A 19999-nucleotide genomic window follows, 5' to 3' on the forward strand; every position below is an offset into this window, starting at 1 on the left:
TTTCATTGAGGTTGTGCATCAATGAATCAGTCAATCTATTGAGCACTTTACATACAGGAAACTATATTGAACACAATGATGATGTCATTCATTGGATTATGTAGTTGGTCATTCCTTGATCAGGTTGGTTATTATGCCTTAGACTGTGTCATCATAGATTTTGTAAAACTTTATTTCAGCACATTGTGTGTACCTTCAGGAACACCATTGCCTCAACATTTACAGAATTATGTGGCATAAGTGCATAGGAAATAATTCTTGGTTGTTCCTGGATATTACAGCCTAGTGAATGGTTAGCTTATATCAAATTTATGCAGTCTACCAATACACTATTTGTTAGAGCTCGTAAGAAGTCAATCTATAAATTATTATGAAATTAATAAAAGAATAACATTGTGTTCAGACCTTAGTAGGCTTCCAAGAATACTATAAGCCCCTTGCTTAGGGCTCTGTAAAACAGTAACCAGCACTACTTTTTGACATTTAAATGTCTCATGGTGTGTGTAGCAGCCCACTAACAGAATATAAAATGGTTGAATTCAAAGTCAGGTGACATGCATTCTCGTACCGTCTGCTGAGAGGCCCTGGAAAGCAGGCAGTGAAGTAGAGTTAATGTGGGGTGTGGGAGCATGTGGGTGGAAGTGTCCTCAATGCAGGGGGGATAACCTCTTTGTAAAAAATATGTAAGTATCTATCAAATTACCAATTCTTACTATAGACAAATAGCATGTTTTAAAAAAAACTTTACATTTCATTAATTAGACTTTCATCAGAATTCTTTCAAGAACGCAATAAAAAATTATAATCCCTAAATGGGTGTAACTTGAATATCTTAGGAATAGAGGAAGGCAGGTGGCAGTTAACTCAGTACAGCATTGACTAGAATGGTTAAGGGAGCAAGTTATGTTAGTACCTTATAAACTAATTATAAAATATTCCTTGTCACCTGTACATTTTTATTTATTCTGTTTATTCTTCCAGATTGATTAGAGATGGTAGCATTGACCTAGTGATTAACCTCCCCAATAACAACACCAAGTTTGTCCATGATAACTATGTGATTCGGAGGACAGCTGTTGACAGTGGAATTCCTCTCCTTACTAATTTTCAGGTATGTTCTTTTTCTTAGCTATAGGCTGCATGGGGGTTTTATTTCTGTGCCTCTCTTAAGAGTGTTGATCAATATATACACATCTCTCTTTTCTCTTCCTTGTAACATTCAGAATAGAGAGGAATTTTTAGTAGAAACTAAAATAATAGTGCTAACATGGTAGGTCATGGGACAGTTAGTGACCAAATAATTGAGATAATCAAAAGCCACAGACGGTGATAGTTCTCTCATTACCCATACAATTATCCTTCAAGTAAGGACTGATAGTGTGGCATGGAATAAAATGTACAATTTTTATTCCATAGTTTTTAAATGAAAGCCACCATGTAAAAACATGATAATTGATAACGATAATTGGAGGTCGAGATGTAGTACAAGCTCTTGTCCAACTGACAGAAAATGATTGCATGAGGTATGTTCAGTTTCACTTGGACATAACCCACCAAACTTATCACAGGGAGAAACACAGATTTGAGACTCATTAACTTTGCGCCCATCCAATATATTTTTTCCCAAGTCAGTTTTAATCCTTATGGGGGAGTAAATAAGTTTATTCATGGTGAGATCTGAGATATAGGAGAAAGTCCTCATTAAATAAAAATGTTTATGCCTTTTATCACATGTCCCTTTGAAAATGGGGGGCAGGCACTTGAGACTTTACACGCCTGATTCATTAAACATTCACTTTCATCTCATGTGGGTTGCTAAGATTTCTACCATTGTATTTTCAGGTGACCAAACTTTTTGCTGAAGCTGTGCAGAAATCTCGCAATGTGGACTCCAAGAGTCTTTTCCACTACAGGCAGTACAGTGCTGGAAAAGCAGCATAGAGAAGCAGACCCCCTAGCCCCATTCGTAACTCAACCTGAGCCATGTTTTATCTAAAGGAACTGTTTCCCAGCTATGTTTTCCAGAGATGAATTTTGAAACCAAACTTTTTTTCAGTTTACTCTGTTATACCCTATATTCTGTATCTTTCATGGTTAAATTGTCAGTTACTTTTTCAAAACCATCCTAAGCGACTTGTTCCTCATGAGATTTTATCCACTTACTAAAACCTTATTTTGGGTGGACTAGGCTTACCTACGTGATTATTTGCAGCTAACATTTTATGGTGCTGATTAATGATAATCAAGGTAGAAAAAAGTTTCTGTCCTATCCTCTGAACTCCCTGTATACTTTAAAGATACTCTTGTCATTGCTTTTAAATAGTATCTGCCACACTCAGGACACTTTCACAGGGCAGAATACTATAAAAACTTGGTAAAATGAAATATAAATTTAACTTATGAACCCCTCCATCATGATGTTTGTTAATTGCTTCTTTTTGATTATTTCTCTCACCTATCTGGCTAATACAGGAATATCACTGTCCCTTCCCATAATACTGAATTTGAGAAATGTGAGAGAGAGATTTATAGATTTCTTTAATGGGTACTGGTTTGTAATTTTGTCTCGTGGAGTATGACAGCAGATGGTAGTCAGTATTAAGGTGGTTTTGCTGATGCTTTTTCATTTGGATTTTAACCTGGGCCAAGTTAAGTCTTCAAATTTGTGCCATTCACCCTCTTCCCCAATTTCAGAATAACTTGGAAGTCATTTCTATTCCCTAAATGGTGGATTCTGTTGATCTGCTGAGTGTGAGTCCCACACTACACTATAAATTCCACACATTTTAAGCACAAGGCACCATTCCTTCTACATACAAGAAAAGTTTTTCTTTCAGGGAAGCCCTTGTCACTCTTAAATGTTTTGTGTTATTATAAGTGCTCTAATTGTGGACTTTTAAATAAAATACTATTGAGACAATGCCGTTGGATTTTTGCGTTATTTTTTATTTATTTAACATTTACGTACAAAAAACTTCTGTGATAAAACAGGGTTTGGGGCTAGGATTGCATTGCTTATTTATTTATTTTTTAACACAAACCCATATAAGATATGAGCAAATTAATATTTAAAATAATCAAGCTTCAGGTGTTACATTTTTCATCTTTTTTTCTTGTCTCCCCCTTGCTTATAATTCTTATTATAAAATTTATGTGGTTATATACCACCTTTCATCTGGAACCTTTCAAATGTATAGCTACAACCACATACTAATTAAAGATTGTCACAAATATATAATAAACTTTTAAACCAATAAAAGTTTCTCTGTGCATAACACAGAGAAAAGTAACTGAGCCCAATGAGAGGCTGACCCAAATTGTCTGACAGGGACGGTGCTAATGAACACAGTGATGCCATACCCCCAGATTAATCACTTAAAATGTGACTTTGTGAAAGTCCTAAGATAATGATGCCATAAAAGCTCTTATTTCTTCCCTCTCACCCCACAATCGATTACCACTTTGTATGGATTTACATACGTAGTTTTTTCAAATTTATCGTCTCTGTTTCTCCTTATTAACAATGTGGTTGAGATCTTCATTACTTCCTTCCTGTTATCTTATAATCGTGTAATACCTTATCACTCATTTATTCACTTGAAAATATTTAATGAGTTTCTGAAATTTTTTGTGTAGGATATTCCATGATTTCTCCTACTCCTATTATTCCAGTACTTGCCTATTACTGTGCTACTTATCAGCACCACCACCACCACCACCACCATAATAACTAACATTATGGAACATCTACTATTTCTCAGGCAGTTCTAAGTACTTTACACGAATTAACACATTTAATCCTCAAAATATCCCTATGAGTAGGTGCTGTTATTTCCATATTATAAAGAAAATTAGCCATACAGAAATTAAGTAACATTGCTCATGGTCACACAAAATGCAATCTCATTTTTTTGTCTCATATTCTGATGAAGATAGGCACATAAAAAGAAATTATTTCTCACAGTGAAGAAAATATTTAACTCGCCTGAAGAGATCAGGGAAGGGCATTTTGGGAGATGGTTTTGTGTGTTGTCTTAAACAATGTCTTGCAGTTACCAAAGAAGACTAGAGGAAAATAATATTCAATTAAGGGAATTATAAGTAGTTTAGCATGACTGGAGCTCAGGGTATGTGTGGACAGAAAGGGCTAGGGACAGAAGTTGAGGCTGGAATTTGTGCATATTTAAACCAGATAGGTTTTAAAACTTTTTATTTGGAAATAATTTTGAACTTAAAATTTCAAAAATAAAAAAAATTACACAAATTTACCTATTGGTAATATTTTACCTCATTTGCTTTATTATTTCTACCATCTATCTATCATATATCTGTGTATCTAAACACATGCACAAACACACACAAACACACACACAGAGGAAGATAAAAATTACACTTTGACCCAAACTGAGCAGGCTGGAAATGAGCAATTTGGAAATGTAATTCATAGTTTGAAATAAACAGAATTGCTTGCTGAAACTACCAAAAATTTGAAGCAATAATTAATTTTTGTGGTGTCAGAATTTAATAAAGATTTCTAACTTTTATATTATTTTAAACAGGATATTTATAAAATGCAGTTAAAGTAGAAGAGTAATAATTAGTCGAGCAACATTGTTTATAAACAAACCCCATTTTTTGAAATTAATAAAGTAAAAGGTCTTTGGAAAACTGGAAGACATGATACACTCTCTCCATGGTGCTGAAAATGGAAACACATTAATTTCTGTTTTTGTTGCCTTTCTGTTTTCTAGTGTTCCAAACTTTAAAAAGACTTAAAGATAAATAAATAATGCATTAAAAACCTTTGGTTGGAGGAGAGAAATTCAAGAAAATGGAAATATATTTGTGTTCAGGTTTGGCAAGGCTTTATCCTTTGGAACATTTTTATTGTTTCATATAAACAGGTTAACACATTAAAAAATATCTGAATCTGTTATATTTCACAAGTGCAGACGACACAGAGTCTGTAGAACTCAATAGTAAATCGAAGTAGCTTTTTTCCTTACTGAGAATAGCACACAGGAAAGATGGGCTCTTTTGGGTGGCGAGAAAAGGAGCTCAGCCAGCTTGCAAAATGAAGAAGAGGAATAAAGAATGATCCTCTTATAGATTTAAGATTTTACAGCTTTGGAAAGGTAAATAGAATATTTTACCTGTATTTCTGTCAAACTTTTAAACAGTATTCCTGTGGGAAAGTTTTAAAAACAGCTACAACATTCATTTATCTCAACAGCTGCAGGTACTTGAACCTCAGCTTCTACAGTGTCCACAGCCTCTTGAACAATGAAAGTGGGAATTATCAGAGAAACAAACCATTGCTGAATGCAGTTAAGTGCTCTGTAATTACACACCAGTGTTACCATTTGGCTGCTGGTGCGGCCCCCTGCAGGCACAGGTGCCATAAATGCTCACACACACCCAATCAAATCCACAAAGACCTTTTATTACGTATCGTTTGAGACACCCTTAGCTTGAAAAAGACTAGCTCAACTTTATTTCTCTCCTTTCTTTTACCATTTCTTTTCTCTTTGTTCTTATACATTATATAACAATTCTATTTTTCCTAATGAATATTACTGTGCTATTTTATGAGAAGCTGTTGCAATTGGTGAGTGTGAAGGCAATATGGCAGGAGCGAGAATGTCTATCCTCCCTCTGAGTGGCTCCCCAGGCTCTGTGAAAAATTGAAATAATTGTCCCTATTTCTTCTCTTTTGCATAATGAAGGGTGCAAGGGTTCCAGAAAGAGAATTTAAGTACCTACAGCTGTTGAGATCAATGGAGCAATGTAAAAAAAAAAAAAAAAAAACCCTCAGCAAATCAAAATTAGCACCATTTGTGCATGCCTCTTGTTGCTTAAAGATCACTTTTGAGTCTTTACAACTTTCATTTTTTAAAGGATATGTATCCACAAAGAAAAGTATTGATTGTTGGCCCAAATGCATACACACAAAAAAATGCAGTAAAGGTCCACTTTCTCCTGAGCCTACTAGCCTATCATTATTTCTTTAAGGTGTTCCCTAGATGAAACACACAAACCACAGAGAGGAGCTTTTGTTCATCAAAGGAAGTAGCACTGGCAGTCTCACAAAAATGTCAATGCTGCTTGTGTCCCCAAATGACAATTTTCCATACAAAGCTTAGTGCCATTGGGCAGCTGTAATGAAGACAGACAAGATATCATCAACATGCAGAAAGGGGAGAGAATTCAAGTTCAGAACGTGTTACTGTATTAAAGGAGAGAAATAACTTGAAAAATCTATTTTATTTGTTTTAATAAAGGATACATTCTAATAACCAGTGTCCAGATGAATATGTTTTCCTTTCTGAAATTTAAGGGCATTCAGTAATATCTTTAACAGTCTTCTACCTGCCTATGCAAGGCCTTGTAGGTTGAAATATGGCAGGGTTTTGATGGCTTTAGTATAACAGAAATATCCTGCTACATGTTTTTCGTGAGTCTTTACAAATTTTCTCATAGAATAGTGTAAATGAAATTTATATTGAATAATTTTGTTAAACTGCAACATTTACTTAATCTCTTCGTTCAAGAGGATTTACATATGGGTCCTTTTAAAAAATGTTTTCTAATTAAATTCAGGATTTAATGTATCATTTGTCAGGTTGGATATACTTCCTTTCCCACTCATAATTAAAATATGTAGGGAGCTTCAGCAGAATAATGATATTATTGCAGGTAAAATATGAGTAGGAGTCTGTAGAGATTTTTTAAACCATAAGACATGAGTATTAGATGTAAAATGGGCTCACAGTATATTCATGGTATCAGAATAAACTAAAGTAACACCAAATTGACTTTCCCAACATTGGGAAAGCCTCTAGAGCAAAAGATCGTCTTGTGCTAAATCTTTCATACCTACCTCAGAGTCCCGTGCAAAGAAAGTCCTGTTCGCTTCAGGGGCATCTCACTAACATCATTGCCCGGTTCTGTTGAAATTCGTGGGTCTGTGGGGCTCTCAGAACTTCTGAATGCCAACAGATGGTACTGTATAGACTGAATCCTCCTGGAACAGTCTGTGGCTTAGACTTTTGGGTTTTGCTATGCTAACTTCTGGAAGGTTGATTTCAATTTGATATTCTCGGAAATACACAAAACATGAAAGTCCTTCAGTTACTCATTGTACTAAAGTTGATATGACGGGGTTGGCTTTAATCAATGATGGTTTTCTTTGATTTATTACAGTGGTCATTATAAATAATTCCAGATCATCTCAGCAATCTTTTCCTTCAATTTTACACCTAGAGCTGAAAGCCAGCTGTGAGTCTCTGGTGCTTATACAAGTCTACGGAAAGCAGGGACGTATTTGACTTATTGACTGTTGTATTACCAGAACTTAAGTTATAGTATGTGTTCAAAGCTATTGAGTCTACAAAATTGTGATACTAAAAACTGGTAGTGATGAGAAGTGCTTGATCAGAATGATTGTGTTTCTCTCTTATAGTTACAGGTTCTTATTTTGCTTTTCTCGGCTACAGGGACCTTGAAACATAGTTTATACTGGGCTTGCAGTCTCAACCTTTCTCACCATCTATTAAAGAAGCTAGAGAAGTTTGTGTGCTTTTACAAAGGAAACACTAATAAACATTCATTGTCCCAAATCTTCAATCTACTTTCTCTTCAAGATTATTATAGATAAATACATGCTATCTTCAGTCTCAGTTATTGTTCAAGCCATTTAAGAAAAGCTTGTGTAAGTCTCTATGCCCATGGTATTAAATAATCATGTACTTACAGATCTCTGAACACTTATTCATACTTTAACTTATTCTTTCTTCATTGTAGTTTGCTCATGGCCACTTACAATTCCTTTTACTTCTTTCTAATTTTCTATTACAAAATATTTCATACAGAATATTCATATAAATCTATTTTGGATAGAACATAGACAATTTAGGAGTATGTTGTTTCATAAATATAATATCTCCGTATCACTTCCTTTAGCTCATTTGTATCTCAACCTTTATTCATTAACTTCACAAATATTTATTGAGTAGTTACTTCAAATAAGATAGACAAATTTTGAACTTATGAACCTTACAATCTACTGATGAATGCAAAGAGCTAAAAAATGATTATATTAGAGCTTGGTTAATGCTATGGTAAGGGAAGTTTAAGGGCTATATGAACACACAACAAGGGAAGACCAGGGCAGGCTTCCATAAGGGAGTAACATCTATGCTGAAACTCAAGGCATAAATAAGAATTTGTCAGGCAGAGAAGTGTGGTGTGTTCTACACAGTGGTAACAATGTGCTGAGGACCCCAAGGCAAGAAAAACGTACTGTGAAAAGTTGAAGGAAGTTGAGTATAAATAGAACTTCAAGCATGCAGGACCAATGGTGAGGCTAGGGAATGGGGATTAAATGATGAGCCTTAAAAGGCATATTAAGGAGTTCAAACACTTTGCTGAGGTTAAGGAAGCTGTCAAAGTGTTTTAAGTTAGAAGATGACATAGTTCATTTTGCATTTTGGGAAAACTCCCTTTGCAGAATGGAGAATGGATTGAATAAACCAAGACTGGAGGCAGGGAGACTAGTTATAAGGCTATTACAATGAAGGGGGTTTGGAGAGAAGAGAGAGAAAGAGGTTGCTTGGCCTAGAGTAGAAAAGAGAAACCAACTTGATGAATGATGTTTTTGAATGAGGGAGTACTCAGATTCAGAGTTCCATTTACTATAGTGCCTGGGAAAATAGGTGAGAGGTGATGTGATTTTTTTTTTTCCGTAGAGAGCCTGAGAATTAGAGAGGGCTGAAAATAGTAAGTTCTGTTTTAGTTATGTGAATTTCAGGTGTCTATGACAGGCAGAATGGAAATGGTATATAGTCAGAGATTAAAAGCCAGGCATTGAAGCCAGTCTTCTTGAGTTTGAATCAAAGCTCTGGTGCTTAGTGGCTCTATGATTTTGAGCAGGTTATTTTAAATTTTCCATACATCAGTTTCCTCTGTAAAATGGTACTAATAATGCCTATTCAGGTTATTGTGGTGGTTAGACTAGGAAGATACAAATTAGGCACTTTGAATAGTGGTGGCTATGGAATAAGTGCTGTGGTAAACATTAGCCATTATTATTGCTGTTATTGTAATGGAACATCCAAGTGGAGATGTCTAGTAAGAAGTTACTTATTTGGTTTAAAGATTGGAAAGAGGCCTGCAGCTGCAACAGGCCCTGCCGAGGTGAGCCAAGAACCACACCACACCAGTGGCCCCCTCCATGGACCCAGAGGGAAGTGCCTGCAGCCACAGTAGATGCTACAGTGGGCCCAGACCCACACAGTGCTGGGGGCTCATTCTGCGACCACAGATTCTGGAATAGGACCCAAGGTGGTGTAATATAGCCACTACCACACTTACTGTCATGCAAGGACAATTCACCACCACAGTAGCAGCCAGTGCCAATCTACAGGTAACCTATTGCTCACTTGACTACACTGATATAAGAAGAGTCACCAGTAAAGCTTGCAAATAGAAGAAGTCTTTATCCTCATAACCGACCTCAGAGTAATAGAAGAAGCAAATCCTCTACCAGATGACCAAATGTCAGTGAAAAAATACTAGAACTACAAACAAACAAGAGGACATGACACCAATGAAGGGATACAGTAATGCTCAAATTTCAAACTCCATGGAACAGGGAATCCTTGAAATGTCTGAAAAAGAATTCTGAGCAATGATCTTAAAAAAACTGGAAGAGATAAAAGAAGACTCAATTAGAGAACACAATGAAACAAGAAAAAACTATCCAGAATATGAAGGAGGAAATTTACAAAGAGATTAATACTTTAAAAAAGAGTGTAGCAGAACTCCTAGAAATGAAAGATTCACTCAATGAAACAAAAAATACAACAGAGAGCTTGAGCAGCAGGGTAGAGCAAGCAGAAGAAAGAATTTCAGATCTTGAAGATGGTCTTTTTGAAATAACCACGGCAGAAAAAAAAAAAGAAGGAAAAAAGAATTTAAAATAATGAGGAAAATGTAAGAGAGATAGCAGACAGCCTCAAGCACTCTAACATCCAATTGTGAGTATTCCAGATGGGGAGGAGAAAGGAAAAGGTATTGAAAACCTATTCAAGAAAGTAGTAACAGGAAACTTCTGAGGTATAAGGAGAGATAAAGGCCTTCAGATCTAGTAAGCTCAAAGGTCCCTAAACAGATTCAATGCAAAAAGATCCTCCCCAAGACACATTATAGTTAAATTTGCAAAGTTCAAAAACAAAGAGAAAATTTAAAAAGCGGCAAGAAAAAGCATCAAGCCACCTATAGGGGAACCCCCATCAGACTAACAGCAGACTTCTCAGCTAAAACTACAGGCCAGAAGAAAGTGGAATGATATATTCAAAATAATAAAAGAAAAAAAAATTGCCAGCCAAGAATTCTTTACCCAGCAAGGCTCTTCTTTAGAAATGAGGGAGAAATAGTGTATTTCCCAGAGAAAGAAAAATTGTGGGAGTTCACCACCACATGACCAGCCCTGCAAGAAATTCTCAAGGGAGTCCTTCATCTATAATCTGAATAATGATGACCACTATCACAAATACACAAGAAAGAGCAAAACCCACTGTTAAAATAAAAATGCCAGCAAGAAAGAGAAAGAAGCTAAATCATGCCACATTAAACTTCTAACTAACATTGAAGAAGAGAAATAAAAGGGAAAGTAATGATCAAAAGATATTTAAATCATCTAAACAAAAAGCAATTAATGATAGGAATTAAACAGTACCTGTCAATAACTACCCTAAATGTGAATGGATTAAACTCCCCATTCAAAAGACACAGACTGACTGATTGGATTAAAAACTAGACCCAAGTATAAGCTGTTTTCAAGAGACCCACCTCACCTGTAGAGACACACACAGACTAAAAGTGAAGGGATGGAAAAAGATATACCTTGCAAATGGAAGCCAAAAATGAGCAGGAGTAGCTATTCTTATATCGGACAAAATAGACTTAAAACCAAAAAACATAAAAAGCAAAAAAGAAGGCCATTATATAATGCTAAAAGGATCTATCCAGAGTGTAGACATAACAATCAAAAATATATATGCACTCAATGCTAGAGCACCCATATATATAAAGTGAACACTCCTAGATCTAAAGAAAGAAATAGGCCCTAATACATTAACAGTGGGTAATCTGAACACCACTCTCTCAGTATGGGACAGATCTTCCAGGCAACAAATCAACAAAGAGATACAGGATTTAATCTATACCTTAGACCAACTAAGACCTGGCAGATATATACAAAACATTTCACCCTACAACTAAAGAATATACTTCTTTCTCATCAGCTTATGGAACATTCTCCAAGATAGACCACATATTAGGTCAGAAATCTAGTCTCAGCAAATTTTAAAAAATTGAAATTATTCCAGGCATCTTTCAGACCACAATGGACTAAAATTGCAAATTAATAATAAGTAAAACTCTGGAAACTATACAAATACATGGAAATTAAACAATAGGCTCCTGAATGACCTATGGGTCCAAGAAGAAATTAAACAGGAAATCAAAAACTTTCTTGAAACCAATGAAAATAAAGATACATCATACCAAAACCTGTGGGATAGTGCAAAAGTAATACTAAGAGGCAAATTTATTGCAATAAACATTTACGTGAAAAGAATGGAAAGACTTGAAATAAACGGCTTAATATTATGCCTCAAAGAACTTGAAAAAAAACCCCAACAATCCAATCCTAAAAGTAGTAGAGTGAAAGAAATAAGATTAGAGCAGAATCAAATAAAATAGAGAACAAAAAAATTAGAAAAGATCAACAAAACAAAAAGTTGGTTTTCTGAGATGATAAATAAAATAGACAAATGATTAGCAAGGTTAACAAAAAAAAAAGAAAGAAAAGAAAAGAAAAAAAAAAGAAGAAGAAGAAGACAGAAGACCCAAATAACAAAAATCAGAAATGAAAAGGGAGACATTACAATTGATACCACAGAAATATGAAGAATCATTAGAGACTGTTATGAACAACTGTATGACAACAAATATGAAACCTGGAAGATATAGATAAGTTTCTATACAAGTACAAACTACCCAGACTGAACCCAGAAGAGATAGAAAACCTGAACAGACCAATAATGAGCAATGAGATTGAAGCAGTAATCAGCAATCTTCCAGCAAAGAAAAGTCCAGATCCAGATAGCTTTAGAGCTAAATTCTACCAAACTTTTAAAGAGGAATTAATACAAATTCTCCTCAAACTATTCCAAAAAATTGAAACAGAAGCACTCTCCTAAACTCATTCTATGAGGGTGACATAACTCTGACACCAGACACAACAAAAAAAGAAAATTACAGGTCAATATCCTTGATGAACACAGATGTAAAAATCTTCAACAAAATATTAGCAATCAGAATACAGCAACACATCAAAAACATTATACACCATGATCAAGTGGGATTCATCCCAGGGATGCAAGGATGGCTGAACATACAAAAGTCAATAAATGTGATTCATCACATCAACAAACTCAAGGACAAAGACCATATGATTATCTCAATAGATGCTGAAAAAGCATTTGACAAAATTCAACATGACTTCGTGATAAAGACTGAACAAATTAGGTATAAAAGGGAAGTATCTCAACACAATAAAAGCCATCTATGACAAGCCCACCACCAGTATCATTCTTAATGGGAATAACTGAGGGCTTTTCCCTTAAGAACAGGAACAAGACAAGGATGCCTACTCTCACCACTTCTATTTAACATAGAACTGGAGGTATTAGCCAGAGCAATCAGGCAAGAGAAAAAAATAAAGTGCATCCAGATAGGGAAAAATGAAGTTAAACTGTCCCTATTTGCTGATGACAGAAACTATATATAGAAACTCCTAAGGAATCTATCAAAAAAACTTCTAGAGCTTGTTAATAGTTTCAGTAATATTGCAGGATACAAAATAAATGTACCCAAATCAGTTCTATTTATATATTCAAATAACGAACTAACAGAAAGAGAAATAAAGAAAGTAAGCCCACCTACAATAGTCACACACAAAAAATAAAATACCTAAGGATCAATTTAACCAACAAGGTTAAAGATCTCTACAATGAGAACTACAAACTACTACTGAAAGAAATATAAAAAGACACAAAATGATGGAAAGATATTCCATGCTCTTGGATTGGAAGAACTAACATTGAGAAAATGTCGATAATACCCAAAGCAATCTACAGATCCAATGCAATCCCCATCAAAATACCAATGATATTCTTCAAAGAATTGGAAAAAATAACCTCAACATTCATATGGAACAACAAAAGACCCCCAATAGCCAAAGCAATCCTGAGCAAAAAAAAAAAAAAAAAAAAAAAAGCCAGAGGCATAACACTACCTGACTTCAAAACATACTACAAAGCTATGGTAACCAAAACTGCATGGTACTGGCAAAAAAATAGACACTCAGACCAGTGGAACAGAACTGAGATCCCAGAAATCACCCCTCAGGCCTACAGCCATCAGATATTGGACAGAGGCAACAAAAATCTACACTGGGGAAAAAAGACTGCCCTTTAATAAGTGGTATTGGGATAATTGGATATCCATAGCAGAAGAATGAAACTAGATATGCACCTCTTGCCATCTACTAAAATAATCTCAAAATGGATTAAAGATTTAAGTATAAGACCTGAAACTGTAAAATTACTAAGGGAAAATATAGGTGAAACACTTCAGGAACTAGGTCTAGGCACAGACTTTAAGAACATGAGCCCAAAAGCACAAGCAACTAAAAAAATAAACAAATGGGACTATATGAAACTAAAAACTTTCTGCACAGCAAAAGAAACAATCAACAGAGTGAAATGACAACCTATGGATTTGGAGAAAATTTTTGCTAACTATTTACCTGACAAGGGATTAATATCCATAATATACAAGGAACTCAAGCAATTTATACAGTAAAAAAACAATCCAATTAAAAAATGGGCAAAGGAGCTGAATAGACATTTTTCAAAGGAAGAAATACAAATGGGAAACAGGTACATAAAAAGGTTCAACATCACTAATCATCAGAGAAATGCAATTTAAAGCCACATTGAGATATCACCTCACCTCAGTTAGACTGGCTATAATCAAAAAGACAGTGAATAAAAAATACGGGCTAGTGTGTGGAGAGAAGAGAATGCTCCTGCACTGTTGGTGGGACTGTAAATTAGTACAACCACTATGGAAAACAGTATAGAGTTTTCTCAAACAACTACAGATCTTCCATACAATCCAGCAGTCCCACTTCTGGGTATATATCCAGAGGAAGGGAAATCATCATGTCAAAGGGATACCTGTACTCCCATGTTCATTGCAGCTGTGTTTACAATAGCCAAGATATGGAACCAACCTAAATGTCCATCAATGGACGATGGGATTCGGAAAATGTGGTATATATACACCATGGAATACTACTCTGCCATAAAAAAGAATGAAATACTCCCATTTGCAACAACATGGATGAGCTTGGAGAAACTTATGTTGAGTGAAATAAGCAAAGCACAGAGGGATATATACTGCATGTACTCACTCATAAGTGGGAGCTAAGAGAGAAAGAAGGAAGGAAAGACCACAGTGGTGTGTTGGACTTGCAGAGGGAGAGAGCACACCTAGGGATACAAAGTGGAGTGGGGAAAGGGGGAGAGGGAGGGAGGTTGGGGATAACTGGGTGGGGACATAGGGTACAATTGCAATTTGTGGTAATGAGCGTGCTGCCAGTATGAATCTAGTCTTCCCATTTTGGACATGAGGGCTGTCAATCAGCTTTGTATCTCATGAATATTCTTAACCAATAAAAAGAGTAAAAATAAATATTGGAAGGAGACTGGTTATTATTAAGCACATATCTTATTAAATATCTCTTATATTATCGGAAAAAAATGAGCCCTAAATGTGGACTCCTATTTGTTATCACTTACTTCTTAGCACTATAAAAGTAAAATAGATGTAATGTTAAAATTTTCAGTCCAAAGACATTCTAGAAATAAAAAGTGACAATTTTTATTCTTGATTGAATACATAAGAAAATTTATTTCAGTACATATACTACTTGAATTAAGAGAACAAGTTTTAATATTCTCTAAGATCAGATTAACTCAATTTTAAATAACTTTGATAGGTCCATCAGAAATAACATAATCTTATTGAACAAAATCGTAAATTGTAAAGAGTAATTTAACTGGCACAAATTTGGATTTTTGGAATGGCTTGAGTGATAATTTCTTACAGTTTCTTTTTATGAAATGGCTAGACATTATATTTCATCATATCATGACATGCTATGATTTTCTGGGCAGTGTGGTTTCTTTTAATAAAAGGTTTTGATTATGGTAGAGGTGGTCCTGAATGAGCCCAAAGGGAATTTAGATTTTTATGCAAAGGTGTGACAGTATGTTGTAGCTGGTTGTCAGATAGGTGTCTATGGGTGTGAGTAGACTGGCAGGACTACTTCTTTAGGCTGGAGGATAATCATAATGATATTAATAATGGTGAACATGTTTTGAGCACTTACATCACCATGTGCTATGTTAACATTTTGCTTATGTGATCTCATTTTAATGCTCATGGTATCCCTAATTTACAGATGTGAAGCTAAGGCTTAGAGAGGTAAAGTGACTGCCCAACTTCACACAGAGGAGCAGGGAGATGTAGAGAAGCAGTGAGTCTGGAAGGGAGATGGGGCAGCATGGGAAAGAGTCAACAAGAAAAAGAGAGAGAGCAAAGGAGTTGAGAAAGGATGTCAGGATGGATGGACACACAGATGAAGGATGAGATGGATGTTGTCTGACTACTCATTCAGTCGCATGAACTGATTTTGGGGTTCTTGTGAAAATGTTAATAGCAATATGAGTGACTGGTAGGAACTGCAGAAGCTGGAGGCCTTTCAGTGAATGCAGGGGATAGAGAAATCTTCCAGAAGAGTAGCCAGCTTGCAAGGACTCATTCTTGAACACGCTGGAGATGCACTCTGAGGCTCCAGTAACAGGGGAGAGTCAGAAGTCCATGCTTATTTATGTGAGTCCCAGTATGGAAGTGACTTTTTTAGGGCCCGGGGAGTTTGGGGTTGTGTGATAACAGAACTAGAATGTCAGATTTGATTCTCTTGTGCAGAGCCATGTATCGTACTCTGTTGTGGTTAGCATTGTTGCATAACAAGCTACTCCCAAAGTTAGTGCCTTAAAATAACCATTTCATTATATCTCATAATTACGTAGGTTAGAAATTTGGGCCAGACTTGCCAGTATGATTCTTCTGCTCTTTGTCATTGACTGAGGTCACTTTATGGTTCTATGCTGGTAGTTCAACTGGTCTCAAAGGTCCAAGAGAGCTTCACTTACATGTACAGTGCCTTGTAAAGGATGAGTGGAAGCATGGGCCCAACCAAGACTTTGACCATACTACCTTCACTTGACCCCTCCAATATGGCAGGCTCAGGGAAGCTGAATTTCTTCCATGCCAGTTGGCTTCTCTCAGAGTGAGCGTTTCAAGGGACCTAAATGGAAGTGGCAAGTCTTCTTACAACCTAGCCTTAGAACTCCCAGGTCACTTCCGGAGCATTCCTCTGCATCACTAAGGTCAGCTCAGATACAAGGGGGAGAGGAATTACACTCCACCTCTCAGTAGGAGGAGTAGCACAGAATTTACAGCCATGTTTAATTAATCACACGTCCCTAACTTTAATTAGAGAACTTGCAAATAATTTCATTTGATCCACGAATATGAAGTTCTCTGTGCACAGTCACCATTACAGCTGTAAACACCATTCACAGCACAAATCTCATCAGCAGTTTATGAGTGACATTTTTTTTTGTCATTTGAAGACATAACCTAGCTCCCCCACAGCACAAGGTAATATTTTGCTGTTGAAGCCTAGGTTATACATAAGTCAAGTGGAGTCAAGTTCTGTAATGATAGTAATTTTGACTGACTTCAAAAGCAAAACAGAATCATTGCTGGATAGATCTATTTGGATGAGGTTTAGAAGAGAGAGGAACTTCTGATGTAGTTACAGAGCTAGAACTAGGTAATAGACTATGTCTGCTTGGCTCTATGCATTATTTCGAACATGTTGTTCTAAAGAGGCACCTATACATGGCATGCACACATATAGGATTTTTTGGTATCCATGTGCTTTGCAATAGTAAGCACATGATAGACTTTAAAGAAACAGCTGTATTTGTATGTGTATGCCTTGTTTAACCCTCTAGTCAAGTGAGAGCACTGGAGCAGAATAGTTAAAATCGAGGCTGCTTGGGTTTAGAGTCTGTCTCTACCACTGACTTGCTGCACAACTTTGGCAAGCTGTCTAAACTCCCTCTGATTCAGTTTCCTCACTGGTAAAGTGCGGAAAGTAATAGTAGCTAGTTTACAGATTGTAGTGTAGGTAAGTAAGATAAACCACACAGATGGCTATAGAAAATTACCTGGCACACAGCAAAAGCTCAATAAATATTAGTTTCTTAAAATTACTTTTTAAAAATAAACTACTGATTTCTGGGGACAGCTTAACCCTTTGTGGATAGAAGGGTCATTAGATCCATAATGTCTTAGTAACTACACATTCAAGGGATTAAAAAACAATTGACCCACTATAAAATCTGATTAAAAAAGAATGAACTTTCAAAGATTTTACCATGTTTGCACTCTCAAACACAAAGGTACCTAAAAATCAGTGTAGAGACAGATATCCAGTGATTCAGAAGTGAGACAGAAATACTTCTCTTAAGAGATAGTAAAGATGGACGTTCTCTTAAGGTGCAGAGAATGCAAATTATATAAAAACACACCCAGGAATTTAGTGCTTAACTAATTGTTTTTCAAAATACAGGAACTAAACTGATATCAGTGGAGTATTTGGTCTACTATTACAAAGCAATGTTTTACCAAGGCTACTTAACTAAAAAAATAGTACTTTTTAAAAAAAATTAACTGTTGAAGAAATAACCTCAACAAATTTGGCTCACTAGCTACAATTAAAAAAACCCCGCCTATTAACAATAATTGGTGGGTTATTAGTTTCTAAGAACCCATAATTAAATTTTATTGTCTTATAAGTAATTTGGATTAATTACATCCATAATAGATTGATGCTCATTCCCCACTTTAAAAGAGGAGATGGCAGTTTTATAAAACCTAGTCATTTACTGCAATCCTCAAGCATTTTCTTTCCTGCCAAGGCAAATCTGCTACAAAGCCCAGTTTCTCTTAGGATTTACTGAAAAGTGACAGGTGTTGATTTGCTGGTATCTTTCTCAATAGATCCAAATGAGCTAAACAAAATGACTTCTCTACCCATTTAGGCAGAAAAATAAATGGGGACACCAGCTAATGAAGGAATGTAGAGTTAGCTGGACTCAAAGCATTCCAAGCTGTTGGCAGCTGGAATCAAAAGAGGAATCATGCAGGCAGTCGCTCGTGTTTACTGCTGAACATGAAATTAGAAAGGTGCTTCATCTTCTCCACAGGTGCAAGAACATATAGTTATTAATTACAGCAAAACACATTTATTGACAACCCCAAGCCTACAAAAGCCCACACTCAGCAAATGGTTTTCAAAGTTCATCCCCAAAGCACTTTAGAATCAATACAAAAACATCGCATAGTTGACAAATCTGTGCCTAGGAAAATTCTGAATCCTGAAAGTATGGCATAGACTGTTAGTATTATGTAGTTAAAAATCATCAAAGCTTGCTCTGTTTTTGCATAAAATCTGTTAGACAAAAAAGTTCTCTAGTTTTCTATTGCTTTAACAGGTATAATTCCAGAATATTAGAAGTATTGAACTGATTTTGTTCTTCTCTAGAGACTTTAAAAACAGTTTCACCCCTTTATTGAGCCACGTGACATATTAAGCCATTTGTGTATTCATTAATTCGACGCAGGTCTATTGAGCTTCAATTACGTGGCAGATACTATTCTAGGTGCTATGGAGAACATATGTAAGTACAAAAGGACTTAACATCTTATGTGATTTGTGGCATGGAATAACTAGAACATAAGTGCTTGATCAAATGCGGAATTATAACCAATGGACTTTAAGAGCCACCATAGTTCTGAGGGTGATGGGCAGTTGAAAGATTTGCAGGGAGGGTGTCCTGAGTTAGGCTGCCTGCAGATACTAAGTGGACAGGCATATTTTATGTAGTTGTTATTGTTTTTAACTTGTCTCATTCCAAATAGGATTTGAGACAACTTACAGAAATGCATACTGCGCAACATGAAAAATAAAATAAAGAAACGGATAAATACAATAATGTGCAATGACTCTAGGAGTGAGTTTAGGACTCCAAATGTGCACCATAAATTTCTGTTTGGCATTTGGAGATGGGTCTCAGATTTGACCTTGAGTTTCTTGGCAGCCATGAATCGAAACAAGATTGGATGGCTGGTGTGTTAGCTCAGCTGGTGAGTGTGGTGTTGATAGCAACAAGGTAAAGGATTGGATCTCCATACTGGCCAACGCGCTCCCCACACCCAAAGAAAGAGACAAGACTGGGTATGAGACATGATCCCAGATCAGAACACACAAGTTGCTAGGTGGTCTTGTAAATAAATATCCCAAATAAATATCTCCTGTAAATTCTTTAGAGGAATACTGTGGGATGTAATATATTAAACTTCCAAAATTGTTTATATAATATAAAAACTAGATTTTATGAGTGCATGTCCTTCAGTGTAGGTCACTACTTTGTAATCTGTCCTCATTTACTCATTTATTCAATTAAGAACTACTTAAAATATATATTGAGGATTTGCTATGTGCTGGGCACTGTTCTAGGCACTGGAGATAAACTGGTGAACAAGACAGATAAGGTGTCAGAGATGACACACTGTTTTGGAATATAGATGAAATGCAAATAAAAATATCACTAAACTCATTTTAAAGGGTAATAGGTGTTATAAAGATAATAAAACAGGATTCTGTGATGGAGAGTAACTAGGAGGGTGAGGAAGGCCTCTCTGAAATACACTTGAGGCACATTTC

The 19999-nt window shown here is 35.9% G+C and overlaps 1 protein-coding gene across 1 annotated transcript in view; it reads left to right on the forward strand.

The window, feature by feature from the left end:
• Nucleotides 1–1941, forward strand: part of CPS1 (carbamoyl-phosphate synthase 1) — a 114018-nt gene extending 112077 nt beyond the window's left edge. Inside the window, exons 37-38 of the mRNA XM_063101452.1 lie at nt 982–1111; nt 1843–1941. Coding sequence (XP_062957522.1) covers nt 982–1111; nt 1843–1941 — 229 coding nt within the window. The remainder of the gene's footprint in view (nt 1–981; nt 1112–1842) is intronic.
• Nucleotides 1942–19999: the final 18058 nt, after the last annotated feature.

Source organism: Cynocephalus volans, chromosome 1 (genome assembly GCF_027409185.1).
Source record: "Cynocephalus volans isolate mCynVol1 chromosome 1, mCynVol1.pri, whole genome shotgun sequence".
Classification (NCBI taxonomy): Eukaryota; Metazoa; Chordata; class Mammalia; order Dermoptera; family Cynocephalidae; genus Cynocephalus; species Cynocephalus volans.